This window comes from Osmerus mordax, chromosome 9 (assembly GCF_038355195.1).
Source record: "Osmerus mordax isolate fOsmMor3 chromosome 9, fOsmMor3.pri, whole genome shotgun sequence".
In the NCBI taxonomy this organism is placed as follows: Eukaryota; Metazoa; Chordata; class Actinopteri; order Osmeriformes; family Osmeridae; genus Osmerus; species Osmerus mordax.
The window spans coordinates 15160293-15175166 of NC_090058.1; the positions used below are offsets into that span (position 1 = coordinate 15160293).

General features: G+C 42.7%; 4 protein-coding genes across 4 annotated transcripts; 1 reads left to right on the plus strand and 3 right to left on the minus strand.

The window, feature by feature from the left end:
• Nucleotides 1-216: 216 nt before the first annotated feature.
• Nucleotides 217-3026, plus strand: coq8ab (coenzyme Q8A, genome duplicate b). Its single transcript, XM_067243372.1, is given in 9 exon segments — nucleotides 217-252; nucleotides 347-428; nucleotides 535-586; nucleotides 588-626; nucleotides 847-923; nucleotides 926-984; nucleotides 1211-1318; nucleotides 1399-1437; nucleotides 1439-3026. Coding segments are annotated over 9 exon segments (564 nt in total). The 3' UTR covers nucleotides 1511-3026.
• Nucleotides 3027-3407: 381 nt separating this feature from the next.
• LOC136949332 (proton-coupled zinc antiporter SLC30A2-like) lies at nucleotides 3408-5469 on the minus strand. Its single transcript, XM_067243592.1, has 7 exons — nucleotides 5436-5469; nucleotides 5163-5309; nucleotides 4877-5030; nucleotides 4507-4669; nucleotides 4245-4350; nucleotides 3985-4119; nucleotides 3408-3553 (listed from the first exon to the last, which is right to left on the minus strand). Exons 1-7 carry the CDS (start codon nucleotides 5452-5454, stop codon nucleotides 3408-3410), a joined length of 870 nt encoding a protein of 289 aa, XP_067099693.1. The 5' UTR covers nucleotides 5455-5469.
• A 1095-nt stretch (nucleotides 5470-6564) lies between these two features.
• dnajc5gb (DnaJ (Hsp40) homolog, subfamily C, member 5 gamma b) lies at nucleotides 6565-9598 on the minus strand. Its single transcript, XM_067243555.1, has 6 exons — nucleotides 9455-9598; nucleotides 9087-9213; nucleotides 8769-8982; nucleotides 8396-8555; nucleotides 7854-7958; nucleotides 6565-7468 (listed from the first exon to the last, which is right to left on the minus strand). Exons 2-6 carry the CDS (start codon nucleotides 9197-9199, stop codon nucleotides 7419-7421), a joined length of 642 nt encoding a protein of 213 aa, XP_067099656.1. The 5' UTR covers nucleotides 9200-9213; nucleotides 9455-9598; the 3' UTR covers nucleotides 6565-7418.
• tp53i3 (tumor protein p53 inducible protein 3) lies at nucleotides 9455-14850 on the minus strand. Its single transcript, XM_067243554.1, has 7 exons — nucleotides 14742-14850; nucleotides 14414-14473; nucleotides 14196-14336; nucleotides 12110-12377; nucleotides 11779-11991; nucleotides 11432-11628; nucleotides 9455-11166 (listed from the first exon to the last, which is right to left on the minus strand). The coding sequence occupies exons 2-7, from the start codon at nucleotides 14447-14449 to the stop codon at nucleotides 10978-10980; spliced, it is 1044 nt and encodes a 347-aa protein (XP_067099655.1). The 5' UTR covers nucleotides 14450-14473; nucleotides 14742-14850; the 3' UTR covers nucleotides 9455-10977.
• Nucleotides 14851-14874: the final 24 nt, after the last annotated feature.

Below are 14874 nucleotides of genomic sequence, written 5' to 3' on the forward strand. Positions count from 1 at the left end.
GTTGGAGACAGAGAGCGTGAGGGGAGGAGACAGTGATAATGCAAAGCCTTATCACTGTCTCCAGAAGCCATGCTACTGTAGAGCACAACTTGGTTTTATTGCCCTCTTCAGAAAGCCATTAGTAATGATCTAGGTCCTGACTGGAGAGACAAGCTGGAATATTTAGAGGAGAGACCGTTTGCTGCTGCCTCCATTGGACAAGTGCACCTGGCCAAGATGAAGGATGGTAGAGAGGTGGCCATGAAGATCCAGGTGATGACAGGAAGTGTGGTTGGGTATGAGGAAACGAGTTATGGTTAGTTCTGAACCATTCATGTTTGAAATTATTGTAACACTTTTTATTCAGTATCCTGGAGTGGCCAAGAGTATCAACAGTGATGTCAACAACTTGATGACCGTCCTGAGTTTGAGCAACACGCTGCCTGAAGGTATGATTTAAATGATGCAGTATGGAGAATTGGAGAGAGAACAGTTTTTTGGTAAGTTCTCTATCAAATCCAGGGACATGAGCAATGTTTTTTCTCCATATCCCAGGTTTGTTTCTTGAGCACTTGATCGAGGTCATGAGCAGAGAGTTGGCGCTAAAGTGATTACGTAAGAGAGGCCACATGTGCCAAGACATTCAAGTGAGTATAGGACAAACAAGTAATTTCGATGTCTTCCTGTCAGCTTAAGTGATAGCATACTTTTAGGGGCTTTGAGCTAGATTGCGCAATGTGAAGTTGAAATATTTACATTGCAACAATGTTTTTACTTATTTAACAGTCAGGATCATAAGATTAGTCAGCACCGTTGTTTTGTTTACAGTTCTATTTTGGTTTGCCTGCCAAATTGTCTGCCTCCCAGAGAGCTTTTAAAGGACCACCCCTTCTTCTATGTGCCTGATATGGTGGATGAACTGTGCAGCCAGCACGTCCTCATCACCTGGTGCCTGGCTTCCCCCTGGACCAAGCTAATGACTTCTCCCAGGAGCTCAGGAACGAGGTACGCACCCTCGTCAACAGCCAGCTCACAAGTCATTAGTTGTCCAAGACATGCCATGACATGTTTCTAGACTTCATGTGCCAGAGTCTGAGGCACCCAACGAGGTGACATCATCAACATGATGCCAATACATAAAGTGGTACAATGTTATTGTTAATTTAAAAAAAAGAATTGTCACAATTCTGTCCCTCTCTCTTCTCATTGTCATCGGCTTTGGTCTGTTCAGATCTGTGAGCATATATTCATTCTGTGCTTGAGGGAGCTGTTTGAGTTCAGGTACATGTAGACAGATCCAAACTGGTCCAACTTCTTCTTTGATCCCCAAACTCACAGGGTATGTTTCCTTCAAACCGATTTTTAGGGTTTACAATGCCTTCTCTCTGTATGAACGAGGCATGTTCTCCTGTCTTTCAGGTTGCGCTTCTAGATTATGAGGCCACACTTAGCGTTGATAAAAAGTTTCACTGACATCTACATCGAGATAAGCCTACAGGAGGATCAATCAGTCTTACTTAAAAAAACATGAAATACCTCAATTAGCAAAGCGAAAGTCGTTTAAACCTCAAAAGAAACTTCAAAAAGTTGCTCTTCGTCACCAGGTCATCAAGGCGGCAGCAAACCAAAACAGTTCTTCAGCGGTCGAGGGACATGAAGTTCCTCACGGGCTACGAATCAAAGGTACGGAGCACCTCACCAACTTGATCAGATCAGCAACAGCTAAAAAGGTCAATTTAATGTTGACTGTTGAATTGATCTGCAACCTCAGGCAATGGAGAACGCCCACGTGGATGCAGTGATGATTTTGGGGTAGGCCTTCTCATCCGAGGAACCGTTTGACTTTGGGGCCCAGAGCACAACAGACCGTATTCATAGTCTGATCCCTATTATGCTGAGAGAGCGCCTGACCCCTAGCCTGGTTCTGCCCTCCTACGTACTTCCGCTCAATTTAGATTTTGCTTCTGTACTAGGTCTGGCCATGAGGTACGTAAGTCAGATGTCTCCGGTAGATTTTCTGCCGGCAAATCAGCGAACAGAGGGAGTGGCTGAGAACGATGACGTTGATGTTGTGCGCTAGTCTGTGTTGTAGTTCCATAATGGCGGCGGGGAAAGATGCGAGCGAAGCCATTCTGTCCGTTGTGGCAAGACTGCCAAATATCTATTAACTAAAGCCGGAGCAAGAACAAGTTTTGCTGAGTTTTGTTGGTGGCCATGATGTTGTGGCCCTCCTCCCCACGGGGTTCGGGAACAGTTTGATTTCGCAGCTACGGCAGCTATCTCTGTTATAGTAGTGGTGAAGACATATTATTGTTGGCGAACACTAGTGATTGGTTATGGCAGATCAGAGTGGCTCTGGGCAGATCCAATAGTTTTAAATTTCAACAGAGTACCCGCCTACAAGGAAGTCAACGCTTGTCAATGGAGCGAGGCCAGACTCTCTGTACAAATGAAATGTACGAGCGTCTGGTTAGGACCAGGCTACCTGACCCCACCTCCGGAGGAGAACCTCTGATGGACTCCGATGGACCCTCCATCGCAAGAAGGGGCGGCTCATTCCTCATCTGTTCGCGGCTGGGCGCCAAGGTTGCCTGTAAGGACATGTTACAGGAGGCGTACACTAAGTACTGGAAGAATAGGCCAGATACAGCGCCCAGCCAGCCCTCAGCCCTGAGCTTACCAGGACACAAGTACATCAGGTGTATGGTGTCCTGATATGGCCAGTTGAACTTCATGAGTTGAGTGTGAATGTATTGAAATGTGTCGAGGTATCTTTTTCATAGTCTCTCTTTCAAGTCTCTGTGATAAACTATTAAAATGTACAATTCTTTAAAAAAGACTCATTCCACTGAAACACAATGCACTATTTTCTTGTTCTGAAGTACATTTGACAACAGGAATTATTGTTACCTATTCAGTATTAACTAGGTATACCAATGAGTATATTGTAATGCAAAAATTGTTTATGCTTCATCTTTTATTGTGTAGTGAAACGTCTGCATTTTATTTACTTATTGGAACCCACTCATGCCTATGTTGAAACAATAAATAGGGCACATTGTGTTTACTGTGCCATTGGTGTCGGTCTGCTGATTGATTTAGACACAGACATGAACTAAGTTAAGCAGGCTTTAAGTACATCATACCACAAAAAAATACTTGACCTTTCACCAGGCCTAGGAATCAACCTTGCCCGTCCATTATCTTGGACAGTAAAAACCAATATTGATTGAACCAGGAGCTTTCCCACACATCTCACACCTCTAACAAAGACTCATTTTACGCACCCATTTTACACTACATGTAATAAATATATAAAATTCATAATATTTCTACATGCTACTATTAAATTCATATTTCAATGCCTCTTCAAAGACTTAATTTGGACAACATTGGAACCAGGAGAGTACTCTCTCCCCCAGTCAGTTTCAGTCTGTGAGGTCCTGGCATCGTGAGCAGACGGCCATGTCCTCTGAAAACCTCTCGACCTGGATGGTGATGCTGGAGAAGCCAAACTCAGACTGCAGGAGTTTCGTTGCCTCCATGAGGACTACCTGTGGATTGGCATCCTCTTCTAGGAACAAACAAATAAATAAACAAACCATTGGTTTCGTTTTCAAATTTGTTCAAGATTGGTTTTAGTTGAAGACACATAGATGATTCCAAATAACTATCACAGACTTTTTTCATGGTTTGACAGATGATTCCTGTAATATCCTGTGATTCTTGTAATATCAGTATAACGTCAAAACACCCAACGTTATCCTACCTGGAATAATTTCTGAAATTTTTTAGCCATACTTATATTCATCTACAGTATGCTAACACAGGTAAATATCCCAGTTATTAGGGTGTTTCTCATGTCTGTCATCTGTCCTGTACGCTCACACACGGACTATCTGATAGAGTCCTCGTAGCCTTAGAGAATTCTCTTGCAATGGACAGCAGACAGGACAGGAGGAAACAGCAGAGTGCTGCTCAGTCAGTCGACAGAGTGTAACCCACCAACAGCCAGGTGGACTGACAGCAGAGAATGAGTGGTGGTGAGGGCCCACATGTGGAGGTTGTGTGTTGCCTTGACTCCTCCCAGGGACTGGAGCAGCTCTCTCACCATGTTGAAGTCCACACCTCTGGGGACCCCTGTCAAGTACAGTTGGCATGGCCAGGATCATTGAAGGTGATGACAGTAAAGCCTCTAACAACCTTGAATTCGATTAGTAGGCAGTCAACAGGATCAACAAGCAGAATGATTGAACCAGACGTACCTTCCATGAGTATTCTACAGACGTCTTTCAAGATGGTGACGGTGGTTCCCAGAACGAAAAAGGAGAACAAGAAGGTGCAGACAGGATCAGCTATCTTAAACTCAGGCTGTCCAGGACAGGAGGTAGGGAGGGGGTCAGTAAATAAAGGTTAGAACAATAACACTGTTTAAAAAAACAACATGGTAGTCATCAATCTATTGAACTATGTTCTACTATCTGTGGATTCAGGCTGCTTTCCAGTGTTTACTGGCCGTCTGCCTACCCAGAAGTGAATGGTGATGGCTGCCACGAGTACACCAACACTCTGCAGCAAGTCTCCCACCACATGGATGAAGGCCGCCCTCACACTGGTGTTGCCCTGGCCTCCGTGAGGGCCATGTTGAGCGTGGCCGTGCGAGGACGATTGGTGGAGGATCAGGGCCATCCTATGAAATAAATCAAGTCTTAATTTCTCCAGAGATGTATGGGAGGACTTTTTAACCTGCAACAACTTGATTTGCAGTCACATACTTTACCACTGAGCTACATGCATCCCGTACTCCCCAACCTCCACCTTCACCATGTCGCTCCCACACAATCTTAAGAACAGTAGATGGAACTGTACAACTTAGTCAGAATCTCAGTTCGCTCACAAAATGTTGACACCCACTGCACAGCCAGAGGTGATGAGCATAGCATAGCTGTTGATCTCGTAGTCGTCATTGAGGATTCTCTGTACAGCGATGAACACCAGTACCCCAGTGACAGCCCAGATGGAGAGCACTGACAGCAGGGCACCCAGGATCTCTGTGTTTCAAAAGACATGAACATGAAGGTGGTTGTTGTGCTATTGAAGCATAAGTCTGTATCCAAAACTTTGTTTTTTTTTGTATCCTATAAGGTGGAATTTTCATCTTATTAACAGCAGTAGGGACTGACCTGAGCGATGCCATCCGAAATTCATGGTTTTGGTGGCTGGTCTGGATGATAGCCACAAGGAGCAGAGGCTAACCATGATGCTGCCAAAGTCTGTGAGGAGATGTGCTGCATCTGTCATTATAGCCAGACTATGGGCTGCATACCCACCTGGACAGCACAGGATGAAATGCAAACATATCTGTTTTCACAACAGAAACAGACAACAACAACAAAAAACCTAGACAATAATATGTCTTAAAAGATGACTGTATTCAGACAAACTGACAGTCTTACCAATCACCTCTCCAATCATGAATAATAGGCTGACGGCACAAGTAATCATGAGCTTTCTTTTGGCCACCTGTTTTTCATTGCTTCTTGTCCATGGAATCCTGTCATTGCCGTGGCAGTGAGCGGTAGGTTGCCAAGCATCGACAATGCTTGGTGTATCTTCAATATCCTCTGTTGAACTTTGGGGGTAAAGGCAACTCTCAAGGATGAGGGCCATAGAGGGTGCAAAAGTGGACTATCTTACTCTATACAAGTTTTACATTTAGTTGTAGGCTATTCCATATGGGGAACACAGCAGTGTTCAAAATTGACAATATGTCAAATTTTCTGTCAACGAGCTGCACAAAACATCAACAATGTCGACAGAAACTACGAGTAGCCTAATTAACAAATATAATTATAAAAAAATATTGGTAAAGCAAATCAGTGACATAATTCTTAAAATTTTAAAAGGCATTGAATACTTAATATTTACATTTAAACAACACCAAATTCTCATACGAATATATTTCAATGTAAAATAAAATTCAGTTTGCTCAAATTCGAGCCCAAGAAAATCGAGCCTATTAAATTCGAGACGATATTTGTGCAACCTGAATTTCCGAGCCTTGAATTTTTTCAAGGCTCAATTTTATATATTCATAAGTGAATTAGGTGTTAAATTTCAATATGAAGTATTCAATGCCTTTAAAAATTCAAAACATGATGTCACTGATTTGCTTCCATAGTAAAACCCCATACCTTAACAGTGCCACTAAATACGTTTTGGATTCATCCTCGATGAGATTGTGCCTCTCGGAAGCCTTCGGCAGAAAGGTCATGCTTAGTTCAAATTAAATGAACCAATAGTCCAACACTGTTGGCAACAGCACAAACTTCTTTCAATTAAATGGAAGAACAAAATACGCTGAAACTGATTTTAAGCGCTGCTTCGTTCTCTATGCTTCTTGTCCTCACATGGAAAATTGTCACCTGGAAAGTTACGTGTGATAGGTCTCATGAGGGCCATGTTTCAGAAATAGCCGATAACAGGACGGGTCATTCACTAATAGGCTCCCGGTCCGTCTGGGAACGCTTCTTCATATTTGCATGTCTGCTTACCTCTTGAAACAGTATGTATCATCCCGTTTTAATGAAATCCCGGAATTGTATTTTACATACAGATACATAATACATATATTTTACAGTAACAAGTGTAGAAAGAAAATAATAAAATCATGTTACACACGTTATTTAGATTTCAGAAAAAACACACTGTAATGTTTGACGTTGGCAAAAGTTGGCATGAGAAAACAGCAGTGGACATTTCTCATCAAGTTTATATAACAAGCTAAGTACATATTTTACCAAAAAGTCAGTCGTTTTAATTATTAAAATATAATTTATATATATGCAAGTGACATGCTGGCTTTGTGGTTACACCCTGAGTTTGCTCAAATGTATTAGCCTGGAAAGTCTTCAGAAAGTGAGCTAGCCTGGATATACACAAGCTGTAAGCAGAAAATAATATTTATCTGGATATTGACACTATACATTTATTTGTACTTATTTCACATTTCTCCTTGTAAAGCAATATTTTACTTGTGGTCAATTGCGATTTTTTACATCTCTAAAGTGGAAACACAGAATCTTATGAACTTTAGTGCACACACATTTAAAATCTATTCAAAAGGCATGGTTCACTTTCAGTCCCAAACCCACTTATTCACAAGTGTGCAATGAAACTACTTTGATATACATTTCCATTCAATGCAAAGATAATCCCCTTGGCGTCAAATTAGATTAGCAACATTAAAAGGATAACACAATCAGAAAGAATGATTCCTGTAAACAAATTCCCTTAGAAAAAATATTATAATAATACATTCACAACTAATTTCAACCTCATGTGATCTTTGGGACAGACATCATTGCAACTCCTGACATGGTTAAAAAAACACACAAACATGGGAAGAGATAGTAAAGCTACTGTGGCATGTTGAGGTCCTAGTCCATGATGTCCATATGGGGCTGGATCACAATAGGCTCATTTTCACCTGCAGGGGGCAACAGAGAACAATATTCATGTATCATGTTACACAAACAGGACAAACATACTGTATGCCAATGTCTTAACTCCCTCCACAGCAACATTAAGGACATTTCATCAAGAGTCAGTAAGTAACTGAATTACCATCAAAACCATTACCATTACAGCAACCACAAACCAAACACCCCCTGGGCCGCCCATTAGTAAGCAGTTAGAGCTAAAATGGAAATTGGCATGAGTGACAGCAATAGGCAACAAACAAACGAGTAAACCTTAATTAAATTAATTGGGGGTTAATAAGCTGCATAATGAAGAGTATTTGTAGTCGTTTGTTGGTGACACATAAAAGGAAAGCAGTGGTGTGAGCTGTCTGAGCAGATTCTGGGTTTCACCTGACACAGTGCCCTCATTAGGGCCTGGCTGAATGACTATCACAGTTTCACCCGACACAGTGGCTTCGCTAGGGCTCGGTTGAGCGACTATAATAGTGTCACCAGCTGAAACAAAAGAAAAGGTTCAGAACAATCTGAAAATACATACAGGGGTTGTCCTATTACGCTCCTCCCTCCCTCACACTACTTTTAAGCATGTTGTTTATGTTTCACGAACATGGACAGATTTCACACCTGTTGACTGTTTGTCATTTACATTTACATTTAGTCATTTAGCAGACGCTCTTCTCCAGAGCGACTTACAGTGAGTACAGGGACATTCCCTCCGAAGCAAGTAGGGTGAAGTGCCTTGCCCAAGGGCACAACGTCATTTGGCACGGCCGGGAATCGAACTGGCGACCTTCAGATTACTAGCCCGACTCCCTCACCGCTCAGCCACCTGACTCCCTCACAACAATTCAATATTGCTTATGGCAGGGCATTCCCCCAGTCCCACCCCACCACCATACTCCCACCCCACACTCCCTCCACCCCACACTGACCTCGCTCCTGCTCAGCTCGTATCTGGGCTTCCAGCTCATCTGGATCTATGTTGCCGTAGTCCTCCTCGTTGGGGTTGCCCCGCCCACAGCCGAAGCAGCAGAAGCAACAGCAGCAGCAGCAACAACAGCCGGTGAAGAAACAGCAGCAATACATCAGGGTCTGAGGATGGATGGATAGATCGAAAAATAGACAGAAAGTTAAGATAGGTAGACAGACCAACTTGACTTGTCATTAATAGAAAGACTCATATGAATGCCCATAAGTTGCTTACACAGTGTAAGACACTTAGTATTGTTGGCACATTCCTTACAATAAAAACATCTTGTTTAGTCAAAGGGGTTTTATCGACTTCAATGGTAGATATATGCGTACCTTGAACCAACATTTGGACATGAGGAAATAGTATTTGACACTCCCGTCTCCAAACTGTTCTGCAATGTTGAGGCCCATAGAGCCATACTCGTCATAGATCTTCCTCTTGGTGTCATCATTGAGGATAGTGTTGGCGTTGTTGATCTCCTTGAACTTCTCGGCAGCCTCTGGGTTATTTGGATTCTTATCAGGGTGATATCTAAGTGCCAGTTTCCTGAAAGAGGCAGACAATTAATTTTTCAACCCGTAAACTTCACCCACCATTAACTACCCAGAAATAAACATGTAATCTGGCTGAGAAGCCTGCTGACAGGGCACCTGTACGCCTTTTTGATCTGCTCTGCTGTTGCGCCTTTTTCCAGCTCCATCAGCATGTATAAACTGACCCCTTCTGTGGACATCCTCCGATGGGGTATAACTCGTTCTGCCATGTTGTTTTTTATTTCTACCAAATAAAGAAAGACCAGAGATTAGAAATTTTAACAACCACTGTCATCGCATGACAACTATACCGACGTGATGGTGTTTCCACTTGATCAACTTTACAGGCTTAAGCTAAAATGTCATAACGTGTATGTATAGGCCTACTGACGTATAAATCAAGACATTGACTGTATTAGGCTGCATATAAATATACAGGCGCGCGTACACACACACAAGAACTGAAGCCTATCAATCGTACGTACCTTTGTTGTTTCTGTTGAAAGTGACAGATTGTAGCTGTTGAAATCCTCCAATAACACTACAACTTGATTTCGAAATGGGTTAAAAAAAATCAACCAGCATTTCCTACTCGGTTTACGAAGATTGGTTTAGTTCCTCAGAGGGCATTATCTTAATTATGCAGCCAGTCTGCATTTGCTTGCGTTAATCCTTAGCTAAAACGTAATGTCCTTGTTCCAAAATAAAGGACAAACTCAGAAACTACCTCTAAAACAAATGTTCTCTGTGAGTTCAGGAAGTGAAACATTTTTATTTGTGACGCCCGATTCCGGCTTCTTGTCATTTTGTCCACTGTTTAGTCTGGCGTGGTTGCAGCCCAGTTTACGCACACAATCCCCCCAAATTCAGTTTACTTAATCGTAGACACAATTTAGCAATTTGTAGTCCTGCAACGTGACATAACCTACTTATAGGCCTAATACTATAGCTGCAATACATTAGCTACATCAGAGTTAAAGGTTATTCTGTAGGCTATAGCCTATATCGTGTTTTAAGCCTTGACTTTGTGAATTTAAAACATTACGAATAAAGTTTTTCAACAAGTTGTGATAATAGTATGTTTTCCCGAAATAATATACAAAACAATAACGCAATGTCATTTGTAGATGTATAGTCCATGTGCACTGTACATGCTCATTGTAGGCTACACGTATGCTGTTGTAAGGGGTTCCATTTTTGGTCAAACAACCAAAACTATTACCCTACATTAAAGGAAGAGGGGTAAATTGAACAGTGTACCAAATATGCTGGAAGTACAGTTATTTGACTGATCGGTTAAATTAGAGTAATAGATGACTAGATATTTAATAACGTTGCAAATTAATGAAATCACTTGCATGGCAAACATGTTACAAAGTGAAGGCTTTAAATCTTACCTCCTATACCACCATGATTATTGTAAATCAGAGAAAGAGTAAGAAGGAGGAGTAAGAGAAGCCAGAGCTGAGGAAAAGCCCTCAGGAGATCAATAATCTAGAGAACAATGCTTCACAATTCCCTTTATATCTGTAGAACAACATCAGACCACATCTTGACCCTTAATTATCAACATATGACTAGCAATGCAACAGTAAGTTACAATGAGGTGTGAAACCCATCAAATAGGGACTCCGTCCATATTTTAGCGTATGAAAGGTGGGGGTGGGGTGACACCCAGCCTTACACTGTTTAAAGGGTAGGTTGAGGGACATTTGACACTCATTTTTGGAAAACTGCTTATCTGTCCACCCACTTTTTATGAAGACATTTTTATTTAAACAACCGCATTCTCAGTTATTAAACAAAGCTTTCCCCCACAAATTTTAAACAAACCTACACCTGGGGGCTAGGAGTCCAATGTATTTTATATTGATAGAGGGGATAAGCCCAGTTAAAAACTACTAGTCTTTCAACAGGTCCCTACACCTTCCTCTTGAAATGAATCACAGGAACTAGAGACTCCAGTCGGGGTAGATGGTTGAGACTGAAGGTGTGGTGATCACTGGGCTCACTGGGTCTGTGACGTCACCTTGATGACAATCTTCCCCATGTTTCTGTTGGCTTCCATGTGTCTGTGAGCGTCTGCAATCTGCTCCAGGTCAAAGGTGCTGTCAATCACCGGCCTCAGGGAGGAGGTCTGGTTAGAGAAGGAGGGCAACGCCCCTTCTGAGAAAGCCCTCACCAGATCTGCTTTGTACTGGGTTAGGGGTGACAAGACCAGATGGTCAACAGTGCTGTGACCGACATGAATAAATTAATGTGACCGTTCTCGCACACACCGTATTATATAGGCTAGTAACATCATACCACATTGTCAATCCATGTTCTAGTGCACTGCTTCACAGTCTTAAATTTCTTCATACAACTTTGTCAATCCGTATTCTCAAACACGCAGGCTTATATTATGTAAAACCATAATTCAACATTCATTTTCTGCCGTTTCTTTCCCCTGGCTCCTTTACCTGCAGACTGCGTGAGCGGAGCAGGCTGCAGAGGAGCTGTCCTCGCCTGGACAGCAGCCTGCCCAGAAGCTCTCCCTCCACTGTCTTTCCACCCATGGCACCAAACAGCACCCATCTTCCGTCCAGGGCCAGACAGTCCACATTCCTCTCCCAGCAGCTTCCCCCAATGCAGTCCAGAATTACGTCTGCTCCCCTGCCTATTGTAAAATAAAATCCAAGAAATGTGTTTAGAAGTGTTTATGCTCCAATAGTCTGTGAATGTTCTCTGAGATGTTCACCTGAGAAGAAACAAATGTAAAAAAGGTGTCATGTCTGAGTGATGAAATGGGCTCTTATCAACGACCCACCTTTCGTGAAATCGCAGACTTTCTCTGCAAAGTTTTCTTCTCTGTAGTTGAAACCAGCCACTGCCCCCAGCTCCTTTGCTATCTGCAATTTCTCCGGGCTTCCTGCCGTAACCACAGGGACGGCACCGGCCAATCGGACGAGCTGGATCGCCGCGGTTCCGACGCCACTGGCTCCAGCATGCACCAAAACCACCTCTCCCTTCTTCACCCGGGCTGTGCAACGACACAAGACAGCTCAGAATCTCCTCCCAGATGCAACAGGATCAAACCTAACTCAACCCACTGTTCGTTGAGTCACAGCAGCTGATGTAACTACAGTACCACTCCATACCTACAAGGTGCAGGAGCTGGAAGGCAGTGAGCCAGGCCTCAGGGATCGCAGCGGCCTGGTAGAGAGAGAGGTGGGAGGGGACTGACATGAGCAGCTCTTCTGGCACAGAGATGTACTCTGCATATCCACCTCCAGACAGGAGGGCCATGACTCGATCACCTGTCCTCCAGGAGCCCTTCACCCCGGCACCTGTGCCGGCCACAGTCCCAGCAACCTCCAGGCCCAGGATCTCACTTTCACCTAGAGGAGCTGGGTAGAGTCCTCTCCTCTAAAGACAACGACAAAAAATATATTTGAGCAGTGATGACGTCAATAATGACCTACTTAGCACACAAATAATTTATATTTTAAAATAATTACAGTCATGGCCGAAATTGTTGGCACCCCAGAAATCTTTCCAGAAAATCAAGTATTTCTCACAGAAAAGTATTGCAGTAACACATGTTTTGCTATACACATGTTTATTCCCTTTGTGTGTATTGGAACAAAACAAAAAAAGGGAGGAAAAAGCTAATTGGACATAATGTCACACAAAACTCCCAAAATGGGCTGGTCAAAATTCTTGGCACCCTTAACTTAATATTTGGTTGCACACCCTTTGGAAAAAATAACTGAAATCAGTTGCTTCCTATAACCATCAATAAGCTTCTTACACCTCTCATCCAGAATTTTGGACCACTCTTCCTTTGAAAACTGCTCCACGTCTCTTGGTGAAAGGGTGCCTTTTCCCAACAGCATTTTTAAGATCTCTCCACAGGTGTTCAATGGGATTTAGATCTGGACTCATTGCTGGCCACTTTAGTACTCTCCAGCGCTTTGTTACCATCCATTTCTGGGTGATTTTTGACGTATGTTTGGGGTCATTGTCCTGCTGGAAGACCCAACATCTCGGACGCAAACCCAGCTTTCTGACACTGGGCTGTACAGTGCGACCCAAAATCCTTTGGTAATCCTCAGATTTCATGATGCCTTGCACACATTCAAGGCACCCAGTACCAGAGGCAACAAAACAACCCCAAAACATAATTGAACCTCCACCATATTTCACTGTAGGTACTGTGTTCTTTTCTTTGTAGGCCTCATTCCGTTTTCGGTAAACAGTAGAATGATGTGCTTTACCAAAAAGCTCTATCTTGGTCTCATCTGTCCACAAGACGTCTTCCCAGAAGGATTTTGGCTTACTCAAATACATTTTGGCAAACTGTAGTCTTGCTTTTTTATGTCTCTGTGTCAGCAGTGGGGTCCTCCTGGGTCTCCTGCCATAGCGTTTCATTTCATTTAAATGTCGATGGATAGTTTGCACTGACACTGATGCTCCTTGAGCCTGCAGGACAGCTTGAATTTCTTTGGAACTTGTTTGGGGCTGCTTATCCACCATCCGGACTATCCTGCGTTGCAACCTTTCATAAATTTTTCTCTTCTGTCCACGCCCAGAGAGATTAGCTACAGTGCCATGGGTTGCAAACTTCTTGACAATGTTGCGCACTGTGGACAAAGGCAAATCTAGATCTCTGGAGATGGACTTGTAACCTTGAGATTGTTGATATTTTTCCACAATTTTGGTTCTCAAGTCCTCAGACAGTTCTCTTCTACTCTTTCTGTTGTCCATACTTAGTGTGGCACACACAATGCAAAGCATAAGTGAACTTCTCTCCTTTTTATCTGCTTTCAGGTGTGATTTTTATATTGCCCACACCTGTTACTTGCCCCAGGTGAGTTTAAAGGAGCATCACATGCTTGAAACAATCTTATTTATCCACAATTGAAAGTGTGCCAAGAATTTTGACCAGCCCATTTTGGGAGTTTTGTGTGACATTGTCCAATTTGCTTTTTTTCCTCCCTTTTTGTTTTGTTCCAATACACACAAAGAGAATAAACATGTGTATAGCAACACATGTGTTCTGCAATGCTTTTCTGTGAGAAATACTTGATTTTCTGGGAAAAATTCTGGGGTGCCAACAATTTCGGCCATGGCTGTATATAATTTGTATTCCAGTATGAATAATTACCCAGACATTATACAATAGACATTATCTCTAATCACACTACTGCAGTCAGGTTGGTTAAAAAGGTACTTGAAGGCTACCTGCAACAAGTCTGCCCGGTTCAGAGCAGTTGCATGGACTTTGATAAGAACTTCTCCAGTTCTGGATTGAGGTTTAGTGACTTTCCTCAAAAGCAGACTTTCTGGACCCCCTGGTGCGTCAACACATACCGCCAGCATCATCTGAAGAGGTCGAGACATCAGTCAGATCATTTGCGTTTTAGGAATGTAATGCATGTAGGCTACTATTCGCTACTTGCTTCGTTTTGAGTCCCATTTCCGTCATTCTGTGCCATTGTGGAAACGCTGAGCCTTAAAAACTGGAAAACATGCGATGGCGAACGAAACCATTTTCATTAGACAATTTATTCCAACAATGTAGGCTATGGTAATGCCCAGCATCTCTTGATAATAGGCCTACTGTCCCATGATACGACTTTTCATATCAATGGTATACCCATAGGCTCTTGCTAAATCTAAACCTGAAGCTCGGTTGCACAAAAACACCGAGGACGATTTCGTAACGCTGGAAATAACACAATGTAGGCTATAATGGGGTTCACAAAAGTAGATATTTAAAGAACTTACCAATTGAGAGTCGGTCACATACACTCATACAAAGAGGGAAAACACTGGATCAGATTTCAAGTGTTTTCCCAGCGTGTTAAACTGTTCTTATGAACAAATCTTTTAAAGGGATATTCACCTTAAATTGCACTAC